At 56.6% G+C, this 19,947-nt stretch overlaps 1 protein-coding gene across 8 annotated transcripts in view; it reads right to left on the bottom strand.

Annotated features, from left to right (window-relative positions):
- Positions 1 to 890: 890 nt before the first annotated feature.
- The window catches only part of ACSF3 (acyl-CoA synthetase family member 3), a 57,989-nt gene continuing 38,932 nt past the window's right edge, over positions 891 to 19,947 (bottom strand). For 4 of the 8 annotated variants that reach the window (XM_032613527.1, XM_032613531.1, XM_032613534.1 and 1 more), the window contains 4 exons: positions 12,672 to 12,798; positions 5,061 to 5,195; positions 4,510 to 4,621; positions 891 to 1,233 (listed from right to left, as the gene is read on the bottom strand). In XM_032613527.1, the coding sequence (XP_032469418.1) occupies positions 1,086 to 1,233; positions 4,510 to 4,621; positions 5,061 to 5,195; positions 12,672 to 12,798 (522 nt within the window). In that variant the 3' untranslated portion in view covers positions 891 to 1,085. The other 4 variants (XM_032613529.1, XM_032613528.1, XM_032613532.1 and 1 more) reach the window with 4 other exon arrangements.

Here is a 19,947-nt window from a genome sequence, read left to right as displayed (position 1 = left end):
CCCAGGTCCCAGGACACGAGGACAGCAGGAGCCACAGTGTCCGGTGCTGCCCTGAGAGTACTGGGCTGCGGGCCAGCGCCAAACAGGCGGGTGACCAGTGCGTGTCCAGGGCTCGGGCAGGAGGGCGCTGGGGTGGACGTTCCTCCGAGCAAACGCCGCGCCCAGGGCCAGTCTCGTGGAGTCACAGGCCACGCGCACAGGGTGGGGGAGCAGCCCTGGCCCCCACGTGCTGCCCACCAGCTCCTCGGCTCTGTCCTGGCTTCTGCCCATCCTCCCCATGACACCTGGGCCTCCAAGGGCGCCTCTGCCCTTGGCTGGGGAGGGCAGGGAGCCTGGGGGCCGGGCAGCAGGGGCAGGTGGGGGCGGTCTGGGAAGGAGAGGGAGACATCCAAAGACCAAAGGGGGCAGGGGGTGTCGTGGAGGGAGCAGCACAGGGGAGGGGATGGGGGTCAAGGAGAGCAGCTGCGGGGCCATTCGTGCTCGGCCTCTGGCTACTGCACTTTGGACTCTGTATGAGGTCTGTGGGGCCCGGGCTGCGGCCTCGACAAGGAACACTGGCCCCAGAGCCCAATACTGGCCCCCTGGCCCGTCCCAGAGTGTGCCGACCCCTGGTCCAGGAGGCCCCCTCTGGGGGCCGAGGGTCCTCTGGTCACATGAGCTGCGTCCCTGGCCCTGAAGCCTAGAGAGCCTCTGCCAGGGCCATGGATGCCGGACACCCCAGCAAGGCGCTCGTGTGGTGGGAAACGCCCTCCCCTGGACGCCCAGGACCCTCGTCCGAGTCCACCAGAGAGACCCCCGCCCTGTGCACCGTGCACACGCGTGCAGACCGGGCCCTCCCTGTGCCGTGGGCAGGGACCACGCAGGCCCTGGGAAGGAGCGCAGGACAGGTGTCTGCTTCTCTGTGGAGCCTTTATTGAGTTTCCAGGGAGACCTGCTTTCCCCGTGACACCTCCAGACCTGCAGGGACCTGGGGGGCGGGGACTGCAGAGCACATGGAGCTGTGTGGTGTGCCGTGGCCACGAGGCCGGGACGGACGGCACGAGGCGGTTTCCTTCCGGTCAGGCGTGGCCAGGCGGGAAGCCGGCTCACCGGCGCCCGGTCTCGGGGGCAGCCCAGTCGCGCGGGTAGAGCTGCCGGACAAGGTCTTGCTTGTTGACCTTCCCCATCTGGTTCCGCGGGATCTCCTCCACCAGCAGGAGTTCCGAGGGCACCGCGTACGGGGCCAGGACACCTCTGCAGAGACAGGCCAGGCCTGAGGGCAGGAGCCACGGGCGCGGGTGGGGCCTCCGCAGCAGGTCGGGGCCTGGTCCTGGGCATGGAGACGCCCCTCTGCCCACTGGGGGAGAGGGTGAGCCTCACCCAGGGCCAGGCCTCCTGAGACCCCGCCCCGGAGCCCCTGAGCTGGAAAGAACTGGTCCTACCTCGCGGTCCGTTCACGGCAGCCCTGGCCAGACAGCTGGGGGAGGTGGGTGGGCACCTCACAGACCCCTGGGTGCCATGACCACACACGCCGGCTGGAGCCACCCTCCCACCCCAGAGCCTGGTGCCCAAGCAGTAGCAGTGGCCGTCTGGGTCCAGCAGCTGGCCTGCAGCCGCACCCCCAAGAGGAGCACCGTTAGACAATGCTCCCTCCCGTGAACGGCCGCGTGGTGGGCCCAGCCCCAGGCAGCTCTGCACACCACGCCCAGGCTTCTGAGCAGAGCTGCCCGCTCCTTGCTCGAGGGCCGCACACGGGGCCCTTCAGTAAGGAACCAGCAGGTGCACGGGATGCCGCCTGGGGTGGTGGGGAGAGGGGCCACCCATCGTGGCCTCCTGGCCCACAAAGGCCCCGCGCTCTGTGGCTGCTGCCAGTGACGCAGACAGCGGGGCATCGGGCAGTGGGGCTCTGGACAGCAGCACCGCGAAGTCTGCTCGGGGCCCGCGGGAGTAGGGACAGCCTTGGCCACTCAGGACGTGTGCAGCAAAGGGCCGGCGAGGGCGGGCAGAGAAACCCCGTCCCTTGGCCTCAGTAGCTGGTGCCTGCATCCACCTGCCCACAGATGGAGAGAAACGCTGTAACCTCGGGGCAGCTCTGGCGCAAATCGCCTGCTCCGGGCCAAAGGTCACGGAGGTTCCGCCAGGGACACCTGTTCCCCGCCCCCCGCGGCACAGCACCGCCTCCCAGCCGGCACCCACCTCCTCTCCGCCCACCAGCGTGGAGTGGGTCAAGGGGCAGCCGCAAGGATGCAGGCCCTGCGTGAAGAGTAGGTGAGGCGGGAGTGGAGCACGAAGGAAAAGGAAACCCCATCTGTCTAGAATCCCAAACCCGGAGAAGGTCTCCTTCAAGGATGAAGATGAAGTTAAAGGCTTCAGACACAGGAGCTTGGGGCCCCCAGCAGCTGACCCACTCCCCACACTTGAGGGTCTGTGGTGGGAGGGGCCGCCATGGGGGGAGAGTGCCAGACAGGATACGTGTCATCTTCCTTGTTAGTGAATCCTCCTTAAGAGATAACCGTTTGAACAAAAAGCGTTCAAGCACATAGCATGGGCCTTGTAACAACATAAAAGTAAAAGGTAGGACGACAGAGCACAGGCGGGGTGGGGTCACAGCAAAGGCAGGACACACAGCCGGAAGCCTAACTCATGGCCACCACGAAGAAGCAGAAGCTGAGGACGTAGAGGGATGCACTCTAAAGCCTGCAGACCCGCAGATTCTGAGAACAAACCCTGTTCTCCTACGAGGGGCGTCAGCTTAGCAACTGGTCTCATAGGAAACTGTCAGAGCAGCTCCCAGGCCAACTGAGGCCCTGGGCAGGAGCACAGCAGGGCTGAGTGGTTTGTTACAGAGCCAGCTTCCCTGTGGGAAAAGCCCCGTGGGCAGCGGCGGCCTCAGCTCCACCGCTCAGCCCCGTGGGGAAGGGAGGTGGCCCGGGGGCCCAGCAGCATCTCCCCTCCACGGTCTGATCGGACGGCAGCGCCTGCGCCATCTGGACACCGGATTTCTGAATTATCCCTGGGGTGTAAGCCCCACGTGGGCCACCGCAACTGGACAGTTTGGTGGGCGGGCCACGTCCCAGACCGGGAATGTGGTGCTGCCACCGAGCCCAGAGGCCACGCCGGCCCCTCCAAGTGTCGCGGTGCCCAAGCTGGGGCGGGGGTGCCAGCCTCCCCCAACTCCGCCAGGAGCACAGCGCAGGGTCTGCAGGAGGACGTAGGACAGACCTTTGCTTGGGGGTCTTGTAAGATTCAAGAATCTTCAGAAATGAAAAAGATGGCAGCAAAAGGGAAGACATTATTAAAAAAAAAAAAAAAAAAACCCTTTAAAAAAGACCCCCAAATGGCAACGAACAGGACGCAGAAAGAAAGAGCAGCTTCACTGAGCTGACGTCTGGAACCCTCGGAGTGAGGCCCCTCCCCCACTCCCCCCCATGAGGGGGCGGAGCCGGCCCTGCGCTCTGAAAGGAAGGTCCCTGCCCTCCCTCCAGGGGGTGGGCAGCCGCGGGGTCACTGTCCAGTGACCGCCCCATGGGAGGACACAAAGCCCAGGGAACCGGCCGCGTGGAGACTGCAAGCTGACCACCCGCCCCAGGCCCGCCCTGCTGGGAGCATCTCCCCAGGGACCCAAAGCCTCAGCACACAGCACAGCGCAGCCCCAACCGGGATCTCAGGCCCACAGCCGGCAGCACGGGCCCCTGCGGTGAGGGGACAACGGGAGCCCCGGGCGTGAAGGAGCAGGTTTGAGGCCAGAGAGACCTGCTCTCAGCACAGGATGGCAGGTTCTTTCTTTTAACAAAGCAACTGTTTAAGCAAAGCGGCAAAGCCGACTAGAATCTTCTTCGTGCCTTTGTGAAACTGCAAAGTTCCAACTGTGATTTTGCAAATCCAGGGGAATCTAATCGCCCAGCTGTGCTGCCCTGATAAACAAGGATTCCTCCTGTTTGTGAAATCACGGTGGCTGAGCCACGAATATCTTCCGTGCAGAGGAGGAGGGGGTGTGGGGAGAGGCCAGAAGGAGGGACCTCTTGGATCTAAAATAAAGGCCTTGGGGATGTAACTCACAGCTCCTTTCTGAGCTCTGGCCCGGGGCCAGCAGCGGGCACCCAGGGGCCCGTGTGATGCCCTGCGCTCAGCACGTCACGCCCCGAGCCTGCTCAGCCCACGCCCCGGGGTCCCATCGGGATGGCTCTGAGCTCAGCTCCTGGGAACGGACCTTCCTTGACAAGGTTCCTCCTACACCCCGGAGGGGACGCACTCACTCACCATGGGACCCCGTCCACCTCTGACCCGGCCTCGGAAGCTTACACCTGAGTCAGGGGTCGGGGTCCTACATCTGCTCCCATCGTCACGACACGGCTTCCCCGGGGCCCTTTGCACGCGCGCATGAGTGTGTGTGTGCGTGTATGTGTGTGCGTGTGCGCGTATGCGTGTGTGTGCATGTGTGTGTGGTGCGGGGGGCGCAGCTCCCACAGGACCACGTCACCTGGCCCTCAGCCCCCAGCCCGAGACCCCGCCCACCCGCCCGGCCCTCACCTGGCCCACTCTTTGAGTTCCCTGTGGGACAGCGAGTGTCCCTCTTGAAGGGTCACCACTGCGGTGACCCGCTGGCCCCACGTCACGTCTGGAACTCCGATCACAGCCACGTCTGTGGAGAAAGAAGAGGGTGGGGCCCTCGGAAGCACAGAAGGACGAGCGCCGCAGGCTGCAGGGCAGCGGGCACCTGCGGGAAACACCTGGGACCCGCCGCCCCAGAGAAGCCCGCCTAGTGGCCAGAGACAGGGGATACGGAGTCTCTGAGGGGCCAGGACGGCCCAGGACGCCACCACTCCTGAGCACGGGGTCCCGGCCTGCACCTGGCCAGCCTGGACCCAGGTGGGGGGCGGGGGAGCAGGCTGACTGTGGGGAGGGGTGGGGAGGGGATGGGAGGCAGGCCCTGGTGCTGTGCCCCCTCATGGGTACCTGGGCCCCGTTTTGTCAACAACACACACACAGGAAGACACATCTGGACTGGTCCCGAGACAGCCCGGGTGGCCGAGTGCAGCTGTGTCATCCAAAGGTCAGGGTCCGGGCACCTGGCCGCTCACCCGTGATGCTGGGATGGGCCAGCAGGAGCCGCTCCACCTCCAGGGCGCTGACCTTGTAGCCGCCACTCTTGATGATGTCCACGGACGTGCGGCCGCGGATCCAGTAGTTGCCGTCCTTGAACACGGCTGTGTCACCTGGGGAGAGGCTCGGGTCAGCGGGAGGCACCCGGCTCGGCCGCAGTGGGTGTTGCACACGCACGTGAGTGCCACCCTCCCCGGCACGTGCGGCCCCGCGTCTGGGAGCGTCAACACCTTTCTGGGACAAGGCAGCAAGCACCAGGCGGACGGCTGGGACCTCGCGTGACGCCGACGCCAGACGCCTCCGTGGCCCTGCCCCTAGGCAGGTGGCGGCGTCCCACAGGGACGGGCAGGACCCCCGTGAAACAGTCCAGGACCACGGAGGCAGGAAAGAAGAGCTTCAGGGCCTCCCTGGGGTCCTGGCCACAGCAGGGCCACAGCAGGCCCTTTCCCAACAGGGCTCTGGACCATACGCAGTGTCACACGGGGGTCTGGGAGGAGGGAGGGAGGGAGGGACCCCGCCCCCCCGCCCCGGCCCTCCACCCGCCATGCTCAGCGCCGGGGCTTCCCCACCCACTTCTCCTGGACGTGGTCCTGGCGGGAGCCCTGCCCAGCTAAGCACCCACGCGGTCCCACCTCAGGAGGCGCTGGAGACCTGAGTGGGGGGCGACGAGCTCAGTGAGGGCCGGGGCCGCACGCCACACAGGGCATTGCGGTCGGGGAGGCGGGGCTGAGTGTGAGCGCGCACACACGTGTGCACGGACACGCTTCACCGTCTGCTCTCACACGCCCCACGCTGCACGCGGGTGATTAGCTGGAATAAATCATCAGTACTTCATGACACATCACACCGTCCAGCGCAGGAGGCCCATCCGTCAGCCCGCACTCCCGGCGGCCTGCCACGCGGGGCGCCCCAGCCTGTGAACAAGACGGACGGCACTGCCTGGCTGGCTGCGGTGGGCTGTGGTGCGGCAGGAGCCGGGCTCCTACAGGTGTGGGGCCTCCTGCCTGATGGGAAGCAGAAGGAACGAGAGGCACTGTGGTCTCCGGACAGAGGGATGGGGCAGGTGGCCGGCTGGTGGGCAAGGATGCAGGCGTGGAGTAAAAGGCGGGCCGCAGGGACAGGACGCAGTCTGCCCCCATCCCATGAGGCCCACCGGGGCCCCTCTCCCATTCCTGCTGTGCGGCCCCGGCTCCAGCCATGTCCCCTCCACACTGGACAGCCACTGGGTCTCCCGACGGCTTCCCAACCACTGGACACCGACCCCTTAAATGCACCCAATGGCCCAGCCAGGCCTCCACCGGCCAGAGACCCAGCGGTGCTGGGGGTGGGGGTCACTGCCCTGCCCTGGTCCTGCCAGGGATGCCCCCATTGCCCATACCAAGGCCGACATTGCTTCGGGGCCTCTGGCCATGTCGCCTGCACCCTCTTCGCTCTGTGTGACACCAACTTAAGTCAGGGTGAGAGCTCCCCACGGCTACACCCTCATGCCCTACGGCAGGGCCCCAGCCATGGCCTTCACCCCAGGGGTGCTCACACCCACTACCCCATCTGCGGCATCTGGTTCTCCATCTGCCCGATCCCCTTCGCTGTCCCTCTGCTCAGACATCACTTCTGTGGCATCTCCAGGTGCCCCTCGCCGCGCACCAGCTCACAGTTACAGCGGCTTCCTTGCACTGTCTCCTGTCACCAGCTCTTACACTGACCCTCATCGAGCCTGATGAAGAGCAGTGAGAATTAGGATCTTCTCTGAGAAAAGCCAGGCACCGCACTGGTAGGGATGGCGCTAGGACACACGGACACTGTCCCGGGGGAGGTCTGGGGGTCTGTGTACCGAGTGAGGAAAAGCCCCGCGGGAGAGCCCTGCTGCTTCCCGGGACCACCGTCAGGCAGGGCTGCCGACAGATGTCGACGCCACCCTGGACTACCCGGGCCTCAGTGTGATCACACACGTCCTCGTGAGGGGTGGGGGCAGAGGGATATTCGAGACACAGAAGACCCAGGAGGGGCCCCGCGGAGACGGAGGGAGGAGGCCCCAGCGGCTCTGTGCCCCTCACACGTGGCTGTGCAGGAGGCCAAGGAAGACGCTAGAAGGAAGACGAAGACACGACAACCTCCCAGAGCGGAAGCCTCGCCTGAGCACACAGCTTGGGTCTCTCCCTCTCGGAGTGAAATCAACTGCAACTGTCGTTTTCGAGGCCCAAAGCCGCGTGCAGGGAGACAGGAGAGGGCACAACAGTGAGCGGACTGGCGGCCGGGAAGCAAGCGGACAGACCCCACGGCTGGAGGGAGGCTGTGTGAGGCGGGTTACAGGAGAGGGCACGACGGTGAGCGGACTGGCGGCCGGGAAGCAAGCGGACAGACCCCGCGGGCGGAGGGAGGCTGTGTGAGGCGGGTTACGGCCAGGGTGGGAGGCGCCCTGCGGGAGGTGGCGAGGGCGGGCCGAGTGAGGAACAGCGGCACCGGCCCCCAGCGCACGGCCGCCGGTCCTTCTCTGCGGACGGAGGAGGGTGGACGGCGACACGGGAGTCCACGGGCCCTGAACAGCGGTGGCTGGGCCTCCCCACCCCCTCTTCCTGCTCCCAGCCCCCGAACCCCTGCTGGGCATCAGAGGGGAGAAAATCAGCCATCAACCCCCGGAATTACAAGACGTGGTCTCCAGAGCCCCCAGGGTGCATGGCCTGTCGACTTCAGGGCTCCCAGGGCAAAGGGAAGATTCTCTAGGACCTCAAGAGGGGAAAGGTCACGATGCGCCAGGAATAACGCAGCTGCAGCCAGCAGCACACGTGGAGGCCTGACAGCAGTAAAGACAATTTCTAGCCCAGACTCCTGTACCCGGCCCAGCCAGGACGAAGACGCTGGCAGACACGAGCTCTCCTGAGCTCACCTCCCACCCGCCCAGCCTCAGGAGGCTCCTGGGGAACGTGGCCGACGAGGAGAAAGGAGGCCGGTGGGAGCTGTGCACTGGCATGGGTGGCAAGCACAGGGGGGGTCTCCCAGGAGGACTGGAGGCCAGAACAGATGAGCCCTCCCGCCTCGGGAAACACTGCGGCTCCCACGTGGCTCAACCCTGAACAGTGTGTCCACAGGCGTCTGGCAGCCTCCAGGTAGCCAAGATGGGCACGGCTGGGGTACGAGGGCCATGCAGCCTTCTTCCCAAACCAGACAGACCACTGGAGTCTTCCAGCTGTGCACGTGGGACCTTGATAAAAACAAAGACCTTCTGCCCAGAGGCCTGAGGCCGACCAGGGTAGACGCAGCGGCCAAAAGGCAGCGTAGGGACTTCCCTGGCAGTCCGGTAGTTACGACTCTGCACTCCCAATGCAGGGGGCCCAGGTTCGATCCCTGGTTGGGGAACTAGATCCCACATGCCGCAACTAAAGATCCTGCACGCCACAACTAAGACCTGGTGCAGCCAAACAAAACAAACCCAGAAGAACAAACAACAACAAAAAACAAAGGGCAAGGCAGAGGACCAGCAAGAGCGCACAGGATGGGGACACGCCGTCCGCACAGAAGCCACTCCAGGTGACTAGGAGACTTAACTCCAACAAAGCCGGGCGTTTCAGAAGAACATGGGGGAAAAGCTCTTGACGACCGCTGGGGAACAAAGGGACGACCAGCAGACAGGCCCGCGACACAGCCCCAGCCTCCTGTTCACAGGGCGCCTCCACACAGAGCCCAAGCCCCGCGGGGCGGCGGGGGCCGGCGGGACCGGCAGCCTGAGCGCACCACACGGCCTGGGGGGCCTGGGGGCCCTGCCCAGGGCTCTGGTCGTACGCGGTCAGCAGACGTGAAGGGGTCGACCACCTCCAGCTACACGTGCTGTCACACCCCTGACACGAAGCACTGGGCGCCCTCCTTTCAACACGCTGCCTGATTCCTAACTATTGTTGGTCAAAATAAAAGCACTGCTTTCTGGAGAACCACATCAGAGCTCAGCGTGGCTCCGAGTGAGCGGCTGGGCAAGAGGACGGAGCTCACGCCCAGGTCACCCTGGGGCCTTCGTCACACGACAACTGGCAAGATTTTATACTTCTCGTCCGTGTTTGTAAGGGAACGAAGCTTACTGAGGAAACACTGGCAGAGAGAAAACAAAGGGACAGACGACAATCACAGAGACAGCAGCTAGCGTCTGTGCTTGGCGGTGCAAACCCGCATGACGGCCACACACACACACACACACACGTGTGTGGTGCACGCCAGCAGGGGCTCCCTCAGGCCAGGATCACTCGAGTCGTGGCTGCAAAAGGCTCACGGTCCTCCGTGGTCTGGATGCACCACGAGGCACCCACACGCCCAGCGCAGAACAATGGACTCCGACTTCCCACTTTATAAACATCGTATGCGTCCCCCCGCACCCGGTTTCCTTTGAACGGATTCCCAGGAGCCCTCCTGACACACAGCCCGCCCGCGGGTGCCAAGCACCTGCCTCACAGCACCAAGTGTCAACTTCGGAAGAATCTCTGCCAGCTTGGCGAAAGGAGACTGTTTCCTTACTTGCTCTTTCACCACCAGGAAGTAAAACGTTTTCCCTATTTTTATGTCCAATTGCACTTCCTCTCGATCTGCCCGTGGCCGTGGCTCGTTTTTCCTACTGGGGCTGCTGGGCTCAAGGGACCCACTCCCTCGGCCCCAGTTGGCCCTCACCGACTTCTCGGTGGACTCCACGTTCCAGCGAGGCTGCAGACCTCGGCCACGTGTGCACCCAGGGCTCTCTTGTTTCCTGCTAGGGAGTCTTCTTTTATTATATAAATAGCCTTTTATGTTTCCCCCTGATAACATCGTGTGCTCATTAGAGAAGGAAAAAAAGGCAGTAAACTCACCACCAAGATACCCCCGCTAATGTTCTGCAGGGTTTCCTTACAGACCTTTTCCCCAGTTACCTAAATTTCTTCTACAAGTGTGTTGACTTGTCATTAGGTGTGTGCAGCTAACTACGTCACTTTCTAACAGTGAACGGTGTAAGGAAGTCTTCTTTGGAATAAGGCAGAGATACCATTTCTGTTTCCTCGTGTTCAGTCACAGTCTTTCTACCATGTCCAGAGGGTAGGAGCTGTAGCCCAGCCCAGCCCAGTCCCTGCATCCCTGTGTCCTCAGCTCAGCCCAGTCCCTGCATCCCTGTGTCCTCAGCTCCGTCCGCAGGGTCAAGGTAAAGCCCTGAGCAGAGGGGGCTCCCGGCACTGCCATCTCCCTGCCCCGGCCGGCACTGGGCCCGTGTGCGTGTGGAAGGTTCTCCCCAGCCTGGCGTGCGCAGGTGGGACACGATCAGGGTCGCCATCGGAGGTGCTTCTGGATAGAGAGCTTTGGTTTCCGGCCTGAGCTGCAGCCGGGACCCCTGGGGCTGGCAAGGAGCTCCCTGGCGATGGAAACCAGGCTTCGTGCAGGGCAGGGAGGGCGGCCATGGCTGGCATGGCCGAGGGAGGCCTCTTTCCTCTCGTCCAGACACGGAGGGGGCCTCTGAGGAGAAGCCGGCTGGATGCGGCCCCTCTCCAGCCCGGGCCAGAATCTGTGTGGCAGGAAGGGCTGGCCAGGGAAAGGGTTAAGTTTAATTCATCCTGATTTCTATTTAATATCACGCTCTCCCCCGCGGGAGCGGCAGCTGTGAGCTGATTGCCGCACTCATTATGCAGCCTGTATCGCTAATGGCCTGTGACAAAGGCACGCGGCTTCCAGGCCTCACCCCCGAGAGCCAATTAAACACACAGACTCCCTTCCTGTTTGCTGTGCATTACAATGAAATTAAACTGAATTTCAAAATCATTTTCTCCTAAAGACATCTCTTTACGATAATTAATGCATGCTATTCCTTTCAACTGAAATATTCATCACGACCAGGGACTAAAATGTTTTACCGCTGACTGCCCTGCACTTCGCAGCGCTGCCGGCCCAGCGTTCAGCGAGCCCTGCTCTCTGCAAAATCCACAGGGCTTTGGTTCCTGTGCTTTAAAAACAAAAAAGTTGCAGCTCTTTAGCGGAATTTAAAAATGAAACAGGATGGCCACAAAGAAGTCAGATTTCCAAGTCAGGACACTCGGAGGGCTACAGGAGGGACCCACAAAAAAGCAAGATTAGCTCAAAAGTAGTATTTCTTAAATACTGCATTTGAAGGACAATGATAGTGGTTGGCTGCCACCAGGCTGGCCCGTATGAACGCGAAGTTTACAAAGGGAAGCCGGGGCGCGTGTGAATATGCCGCACAGACAGGTGGCCCGGGCTCCTGGGCCCCAACCACAGAGCCCTCTGCTGGCGCTGGCCAGGGCTCCTGGCACAGGCTTCTGCTCTGGGGGGCCCGAAATGGAGCCCCGAGGTCCCCCAGGAGAACCCCTCATGTGCCCCTTCCCCCTCAAGCCCCACCCAGCGGAGCCCCAGCACCCCGAGACCTCGGGGGGTCTGCACGTGGCCGCCGGCTCTGTCACCTGGTGACCTCAGGCCCACGACGGCGGCAGATTGGAGGTGATTTCTGCCCTTCCTAACCCGTGCTGCCCGAGCCCGTGGAGAAGACACGTGTGTGGTATCGGCCAGCAGCAGTTCCCCAAGGGGTTACCAGGCCAAGGACACACCCACTGCGCACCTCCTTGCCCACCCCCAGGTGCGCCCGGCACCCCGTCACGGCCGCCCCCCCCCCACAGCCTTTCTCTTCAGCTCTGTGGTCCACAGAAGACCTGGCAAGAGGTGCGTTTCTAATTATGAGGCCAGCACATGACGGACGGGGGAACAGGCCTTCCTTTTCGGAAAATACTGCTTTAAGATTATTATTATGAAATAATGCATTTTCAGTATGAAACTTTTAGAAATACAGACAGGCAATAAGAAAAAGAGAAACCCCAGAACCCCACCTTCTGGCTGTCACGAGCTGCTGTTCTGGTGTCGTGGGAACACAAACGCAGTGAATCAATGCAGCTGCAACCGTGAACACACCCAGTACCTGCCGAGTCATCCACATCGATGGGGCCGCTGGGACCAAGGAGGAGGGGGGCGGGGGGACAGAAGGGGTGGGGCTCCTCAGAGCGGGACCCGGGTGCGCGTCCGGTGAGAGGGCTCCAAGGTTGGGGGGTGGGTGCCTGCCTGCCCATGCACAGACCCCGGGCCCTGGCTCCACGTGCTGCTCTAGCAGGCGAGAGAGTGCAGACTTCGGGGCTGGGAGTAACGTAACGAGGGACCCAAACCAAAGTGCAAACCAACCTCCTTCTATGAAAACGGGGGCGGGGTTACAAAGCAGGGGGCGGCGGCGGGGAGGGCGGGGCGCCCAGGAGGGTCTCGGAGGCGGAGTGCACTGGTCACTCGGGAAGGAGAGTCCCGACCCACGAGGGGCAGAGGGACCACCTCGTGCAGGGCTGCTGGGCCAAGGGACGGGACGGGAGCCTGGCCACAGGGCTGGGGGCTGCTAGCCCCCCTGCGGGTCATGGCCTCAGGATCTTCCTTCTAGAGGCCTCAGGGGGGCTGGGGTGCAGTGTGGGAGGTGCAGCCTTTAAGACGGGAGCACAAAGAGTACCCCACCCCATCTCTGTCCACCAGGGAGGATTGTGGGGACGTCCCAGTGCGGTGGTACCCGGGTGACCCTCCCGTCCCCTCTGGACCCTCCGTCCTACCTGTTTTGAACCAGCCGTCCGAGGTGAAGGCGGTTTTTGTTTCCTCCGGCTTGTCCCAGTATTCCCGGAACACAGAGGGCCCCCTGACCAGGAGCTCCCCCTCCTTCTCTTCAAACCCTGGGGTCACCTGCAACGGGAGAGAGAGGTGGGCGTCAGAGCTCGCCCCTCCAGGGCACGTCTCCACCTGCCCCCGCCCCTCCCGAGGCCCACATGCTCTCCTGAAATTAGACACTTGGGTGGGAAAGACGGCAAATGCAGCTTTCCGTGCCCACCTCGGTCATGCTGGCCACCACCTCCGCGCCTGCCCCGCCCGGGGGGCTGTCCACCTCGCTTCCCCAGAGCTCGCTGCTGGGCCCCATTTGCCTGACTGTCCACCTCTAAAGGCCACGCTCCCGTGAAACTCTGTCTTCAGGGTGTCTCTTGGACCAACTGCAGACACGGGAGGAGAGGGCAAGCTGCCCACACCTGCCGTGGCTGCTGGAGAAGCTTGGGGTCGGCAGCTTCGGGGTAGGAAGGGAGCCCACAGGGCAGCCCGTTAAGGAGGGAGAGCCGGGTGCCTAGGAGAGCGAGGTGGTCAAGAAGCAGGGATCTCAGCGTTTCCCCTGCTGGGAGCACAGCGAGGGCTGGAAGGGGGCTGCGTGTTAGAGGACATGGAGTCGACGTCTGTGATGCCAGGAAAGGATACAGCGAGGCGGCACCACACGCCGCGGTGCCCAGCGAGCCCCTCGGGTGCACCCTCGCTGGCTCCGTGCTCACAGAGTTGGCTGACAGTAACTGTGACCCACGAGATCAAGTGCCGTACAGGCCTGTTCAGCTCATCAGCTCCCACCTGGGATGAACTTTCCTGAGGAAAGAATATCCCCCTCTTTTAAAATAAATCAGAGCCCCTTTGAAACGTGCTGTAAAATCGTCTGAGTTGTTTGTCTGAGGCCTGGACGGCAAGCTGAACGCCCCCGGGGCCGGCACTGCAGGCAGAGGGTAAGGAGAGTCTGCCCCACAGCAGCTCTGTTCCCAAGCCTTGCTGTCGACTCATCACCCTGGTTCTCACACAGGAGTGATGTCACCGAGGGGACCGGGCTGCATGTTCTGGGCCCAGCCGAGCTCCTGCCATCAGCCTGCTCAGAGGAGGTGTTTGTTTGTTCAACTAAACTGCAGGCTTTCTTTGTATTTCACCGTTTTTTCCACTGCCATCCTTTATCTCCTCCACTGCCAAGGTCAGCCCGGCCATGGGGTGGCACACCTGCAGGGCAGGTATATACGGCAAGGCAAAGGCTGTGAAAATAATCTGACATGGAAACCAGCCCCAGAGATGGCGGGTGGGAACTGGCAGACTTAAGTCAACGAGATAATAGTAAAACAAGAATACCAACATCCTCCACTGGAAGTGAACAAGGTCCAGAGTCTCGTAACACGATGTCCAAAACACAACACGAAATCACTCAGCACGTGGAAAGCCAAGCAAGGCCCACCCTTATGGAAAAAGGCCATCAGTGCAGGACAACCAGACGGCACAGACGCTGGGAGTGCCTGAGAAAGACGTGAGAGCACGTGTCACCAGTGCTCCAACAAGTAAGGGCGAAAACACTGCGAATAAGCGGGAATATAAAGTCTCAGCAGAGAAATAAAAGACACAGGGCAGAACCAAATGGAAATGTTAGAACTGGAAAACACAACAACAGAAATAAGAAAAATTTGCTGCATGGGCTCAATAGCAAAATGGAGATTACAAAGCAGAGAATCCGAGAATTTGAAGACAGAACAGAGAAGTTACCCAATCTGAACAACAGAGAAAAAACTATTGGAAAAATTGAACAGAGTCTCAGAAGCCTACACCAATACCACAAGGGCTAACAGTCACGCTACTGGCTTCCCAGAAGAGAAGCTAGGGGCAGAAAGATATTTGATAAAATTTGGCTTAAAACTCTTCAAGTTTGGTGAAATACATTAATGTGCAGATTCAAGAAGCTCCATGAACCCCAAACAGGACAAGCCCACGGAAATACAAGCCCAGACACATCCCAATCCAATCACTGAAAACTAAAAAGAAGGACAAAAATCTTGACAGCAGAGCATAACTTAGAGGCATTCAAACGACTACTGACTTCTCAGCAGAAACAATGGAGGCCAGAAAAAAGTGGAATACCGTTTCTTTTAAGTGTTGAAATAACTGTCAACCCAGAATTCCAAATCCAGTGAAAATAACCTTCAGGAATGAAGATCAAGTGAGGACATTCTTAGATGAAGAAAGAAGAGGATTTGCCATCAGCAGATCTGACCTAAAACAATGACTACAGAATTTTCAGTCAGAACAGAAATGACACCAGAATGAACCTGGAAGATCAGAAGTGAAGGAAAAGCAACAGAACTGGTAAATATCTGGTTGAATAACACTGACTATTCTTTTCCTCATGAGTTCTTTAAAAATATTTTGACCATTGAAAGTAAAAATTGTAACATTGTTTAATGGAGCTTACCGTATACATAGACGGTACGTATGACAACAACCACCTAAAAGGGAGAGGGCAAAGTGACCCACAGAGTGGTGACAAAGATTGGAACGTATGTATATGTATAACTGATTCACTTTGTTATAAAGCAGAAACTAACACACCATTGTAAAACAATTATATCCCAATAAAGATGTTAAAAAAAAAAACTAACCTCATTTCCATAAAGACAAGCAAAAGAAAAAAAAAACCTTTAAAAAGAATCCAGTTTTAGCAAGAACTTGGCTAAGTCAGTGGAGTGAGAGGCCCCCTCCACCCTGATATCTGCTCACCCTCATATCTGACCAGGTTCTTCATCCCCCACCATCTCGCACTTGATGTCTGACCACCAGGCTTTCAAAGATCCTGTTAGGTTGGTTTAGCCAGAATCCCCCTGACCCTTGATGTTTCCTCTTAGCAAATTTCCATCCAATGACTCCACCTGCTCCTTGGCTGTGAACCCACACTTGCCGACGCTGTATCTGAAGTTGAGCTCAATCTCTCTCCCCTCCTGCAAATCCCACTGCAGCGGCTCTTACACTCATCGTGACGGTCCTGAGTCGGCCTCGTCATCTTTTTTTTTTTTTTGCTGTACGCGGGCCTCTCACCACTGTGGCCCCTCCCATTGCGGAACACAGGCTCCGGACGCGCAGGCTCAGCGGCCATGGCTCACAGGCCCAGCCGCTCCGTGGCATGCGGGATCCTCCCTGACCGGGGCACGAACCCGTGTCCCCTGCATCGGCAGGCGGACTCTCAACCACTGCGCCACCAGGGAAGCCCAACCTCATCATCTTTAACATGAGTGATGATTAATTTTTCTTTGACAGTACACGTAGTAGGAGTTCTGTGTTCTAGAAGTGTCAAAATGTTGAGTCTAAGTAAATTTCAAAAAGTGAAGTATGGGGCTTCCCTGGTGGCGCAGTGGTTGAGAGTCCGCCTGCCGATGCAGGGGACACGGGTTCGTGCCCCGGTCCGGGAAGATCCCACATGACGCGGAGCGGCTGGGCCCGTGAGCCACGGCCGCTGAGCCTGCGCGTCCGGAGCCTGTGTTCCGCAATGGGAGAGGCCACAGCAGTGAGAGGCCCGCATACCGCAAAAAAAAAAAAAAAAAAAAAAAAGTGAAGTATGTATTTTGTAGTCCCTAGAACAACTACTAAAAAACTAGAAGACATGTGTTCAAAAACTCAACAGATAAATTAAAATGGAATACTAAAAAACTGACCCCAAAGAGGGCAGTTAGAGGGAAGCCAAGCAATGAGAAACCAAGGGACAGAACAGTAAGCAAATAACAAATGAGAGGCTTAAATTCAAACATATCAATGGTCACATTAAATGCACATGGTCTAAACTGGCCAATTAGAAGACAAACTTCAGATTAGATTAAAAAACATACATGATGCAACTGTGTGCTGTCTATAAGAAACTCATTTCAAATACAGTTACATGGTAGGTTAGAAGCAAAGGGATGGAACAATATATACCATACAAACATCGATCGCAAGAAATGGAAGTGGCTATATTAGTACCAAACTAAATAAACGTAACAGCAGAAGGTCAGCCGCAGCAGTACATGATGACCAAAGTCAATTCACCAAGAAGGCACAGTAATTATAAGTGTGTGTTCACCAAGCAACAGATTTTCAAAATTCATGAAACAAAAAACTGATAGGAGGGGGCCTCCCTGGTGGTGCAGTGGTTAAGAATCCACCTGCCAATGCAGGGGACACGGGTTGGAGCCAGGGTCCCGGAGGATCCCACAGGCCGCAGAGCAGCTACGCCCGTGCGCCACAACTACTGAGCCTGCGCTCTAGAGCCTGTGTGCCACAACTACTGAAGACCGCGCGCCTAGAGCCCGTGCTCCACAACAAGAGAAGCCACTGTAACGAGAAGCCCGCACACCGCGATGAAGAGCAGCCCCCGCTCGCCACAGCTAGAGACAAGCCTGCGCGCAGCAACAGAGGCCCAACGCAGCCAAAATTAAATAAATAAATTTATAAAAAAAAACTGATAGGAGAAATAGACAGATAATTATAACTGGAGAATTCAACACTCCTCACTTGGTGCTTGAACTAGTAGTCAGAAAACCAGTATGGCTTTGAGAGACCTGAACACTACCATCAACCTTCTTCATCTAACTGACATTTACACCCCAACCAAAAGCAGCAGAATACACACTCTGTTCAAGTGCACTAGAACAGTCACCAGGAAAGACCACATTCTGGGCCATAAAACACAGCTTAACAAATTTTTAAAAACTGAAATAATATCAAGTATGTTTTCTGACTGTAGTGGAATTAAACTGGAAATCAATAACAGAAAAATTGAACAACACACTTCTGAATTATCCAGGAGTCAAGAAGAAGTCTTAAGGAAAATTAGAAAATTAGAAAATATTTTGAACTGAATGAAATTAAAACACAACATATCAAAATTTCAGGGGTAAATCTCAAGCAATGTTTAGAGGGAAGTTCATATCATTAAATGCATATATTAGAAAAAAAGAAAAAAACCTCAAATCAATAACCTAAAGTTTTATCTGAAGAAACTAGAAAAAGAGAAAAAGAAGCCAAAAGCAAGCAGAAGAGAAGAAACAATTAAGATAAAAACTGAAACCAATAAAAATTGAAAAGAGGGACATCCCCGGAAGTCCAGTGGTTAAGGCTCCGCCTTCCAATGCAGGGCTGCAGGTTCGCTCCCTGGCCAGGGAGCTAAGATCCCACATGCTGCCGGTTGTGGCCAAAAATTAAAAAAAGAAAAAAAATTGAAAACAGAAAAATAATGGAGAAAATTCAATGAATCCTCAAGTGAATCCTTTGAAAAAAGATTTTAAAAATGGATAATCTTCTAGCAAGAATAACAAAGAAAAAATAAATAGAAGACACAAATTATCAACGTGAGTTGTGGGAAGCGTATCACTTCAGACTATGCAGACATTAAAAGGTCAATAAGGGAATAATACTGTGAAAAACTCTATGCGCATCAAGATTCAATTTCTCAAAAACCACAATCTACCAAAACTCACCCAAGATGCAATAGATGACCTGAAGAGTTCTTTAACTATTAAAGAAACTGAATTCATAGTTAAAACCTTCCAAAAGAAGAAACCTCTAGGCCCAGACGGTTTCAGTGGAAATTCTATAAAATACATAACACTAATTATATACAATCTCTTCCAGAAAGTAAAAGAGGAGGGAACACCTCCCAACTAATTTTATGATGCTTACATTACCTTGATACCCAAATCAGAAAGAATTTGCAAGAAAACTACAGACCAAAATCCCTCATGAACAGAGACGCAAAGATCCTCAACGAAATGTTAGTAAAGCAAATCCAGTACTGAATAAAAAGAATGACCCACCACGGCCAAGTGGGGTCTGTCCTGGAAACACTAGGGAAATCATCCGTGCAGCCCACCATAGCAGCAGCCTAATGAAGAAAACCCAATCAATGCAAAAAAGACATTTGAAAATATCCAAAATCCATTCACGATAAAAAACACTCTCGGACTTCCCTTGTGGCGCAGCGGTTAAGAATCCGCCTGTCAATGCAGGGGACACAGGCTCGAGCCCCGGTCCGGGAAGATCCCACATGCCGCAGAAGGAGCAACTAAGCCAGTGTGCCACAACTACTGAGCCTGTGCTCTTTGCCCGCGAACCACAACTACTGAGCCCACGTGCCACAACTACTGAAGCCCGCGTGCCTAGAGCCTGTGCTCCGCAAAAAGAGAAGCCACCGCAATGAGAAGCCCGTGCACTGCAACAAAGAGTAGCCTCCGCTCGCCACAACTAGAGAAAGCCCACGCAGCAACAAAGACCCGACGCAGCCAAAAATAAAATATAAATAAATAAATTTATATATTAAAAAAAAACTCTCAGCATATCAAAAGTAGAATGGAATCTACAAAAAGCCTATAGCTACTGTCATGCTTAATAGTGAAAGACCAAATACCTTCCCCATAAATTGGAAATAGGACAAGGACATCCACTCTCACTATTCCTATTTGGAATCATACTGGAAATGCTAGTCAGGACAATTAGGCAAGAAAAAGAAATAAAAGGCATACAGATTGGAAAAGAATAAATAAATCTGTTCTATTTGCAGAAAGTAACTGTGTATATAGAAAATCTCGAGGAATTAAAAAAAATCCTCCTAAAACTGAAAAACAAATTTACCAGGATTACTACAGGATACAAAGTCAATACACTAGAATCAACTGTATTCCTATACACTAGTGATAAACAATTAGAAACAAAAAATTCTATATTTACAATCGTTGAAAAAGAAGAGGAAGAGGAGAAAGAGATGGAGAAAAGAAGAAATACTTAGGTATAAACCTAGCAGAACATGTTCAGGAGCGGCATGCTAAAACCCTCACACATACACTCCCCCACACCCCCCCCCACACCCCCCCCCGCAAAGCAGACCTAAGTAAATGGAGAGGGGCACCATGTTCATGGACTGAAAAGAGTCATCGAGGTAAAGATGTTAATTCTTCCCAAATTGATCTATAGGTTTAATGCAACTTTGACCAAGATCCCAAAAGGATTTTTTGTAGATACAGACAAGCTATTTCTAAAATTGGTATGAGCCGGCAAAAGAACGACAATAACCAAAACAAAAAACCCTGAACAAGAATAAAGTTGGTAGAATAACACTACAGTTCTGAGGCTTAGCCACAGTAGTCAAGACTGTGGTATCGCAAAGGAACAGACACACATACCAGTGGAAGAGAATATATAATCTATATACGAACCTGCTGAAATATGTAAAATTGACTTCTGACAAAATTG

The sequence above is a fragment of the Phocoena sinus genome, chromosome 19 (assembly GCF_008692025.1).
Source record: "Phocoena sinus isolate mPhoSin1 chromosome 19, mPhoSin1.pri, whole genome shotgun sequence".
NCBI classification, from domain to species: Eukaryota; Metazoa; Chordata; class Mammalia; order Artiodactyla; family Phocoenidae; genus Phocoena; species Phocoena sinus.
This window is presented reverse-complemented; position numbering and strand designations above follow the sequence as displayed.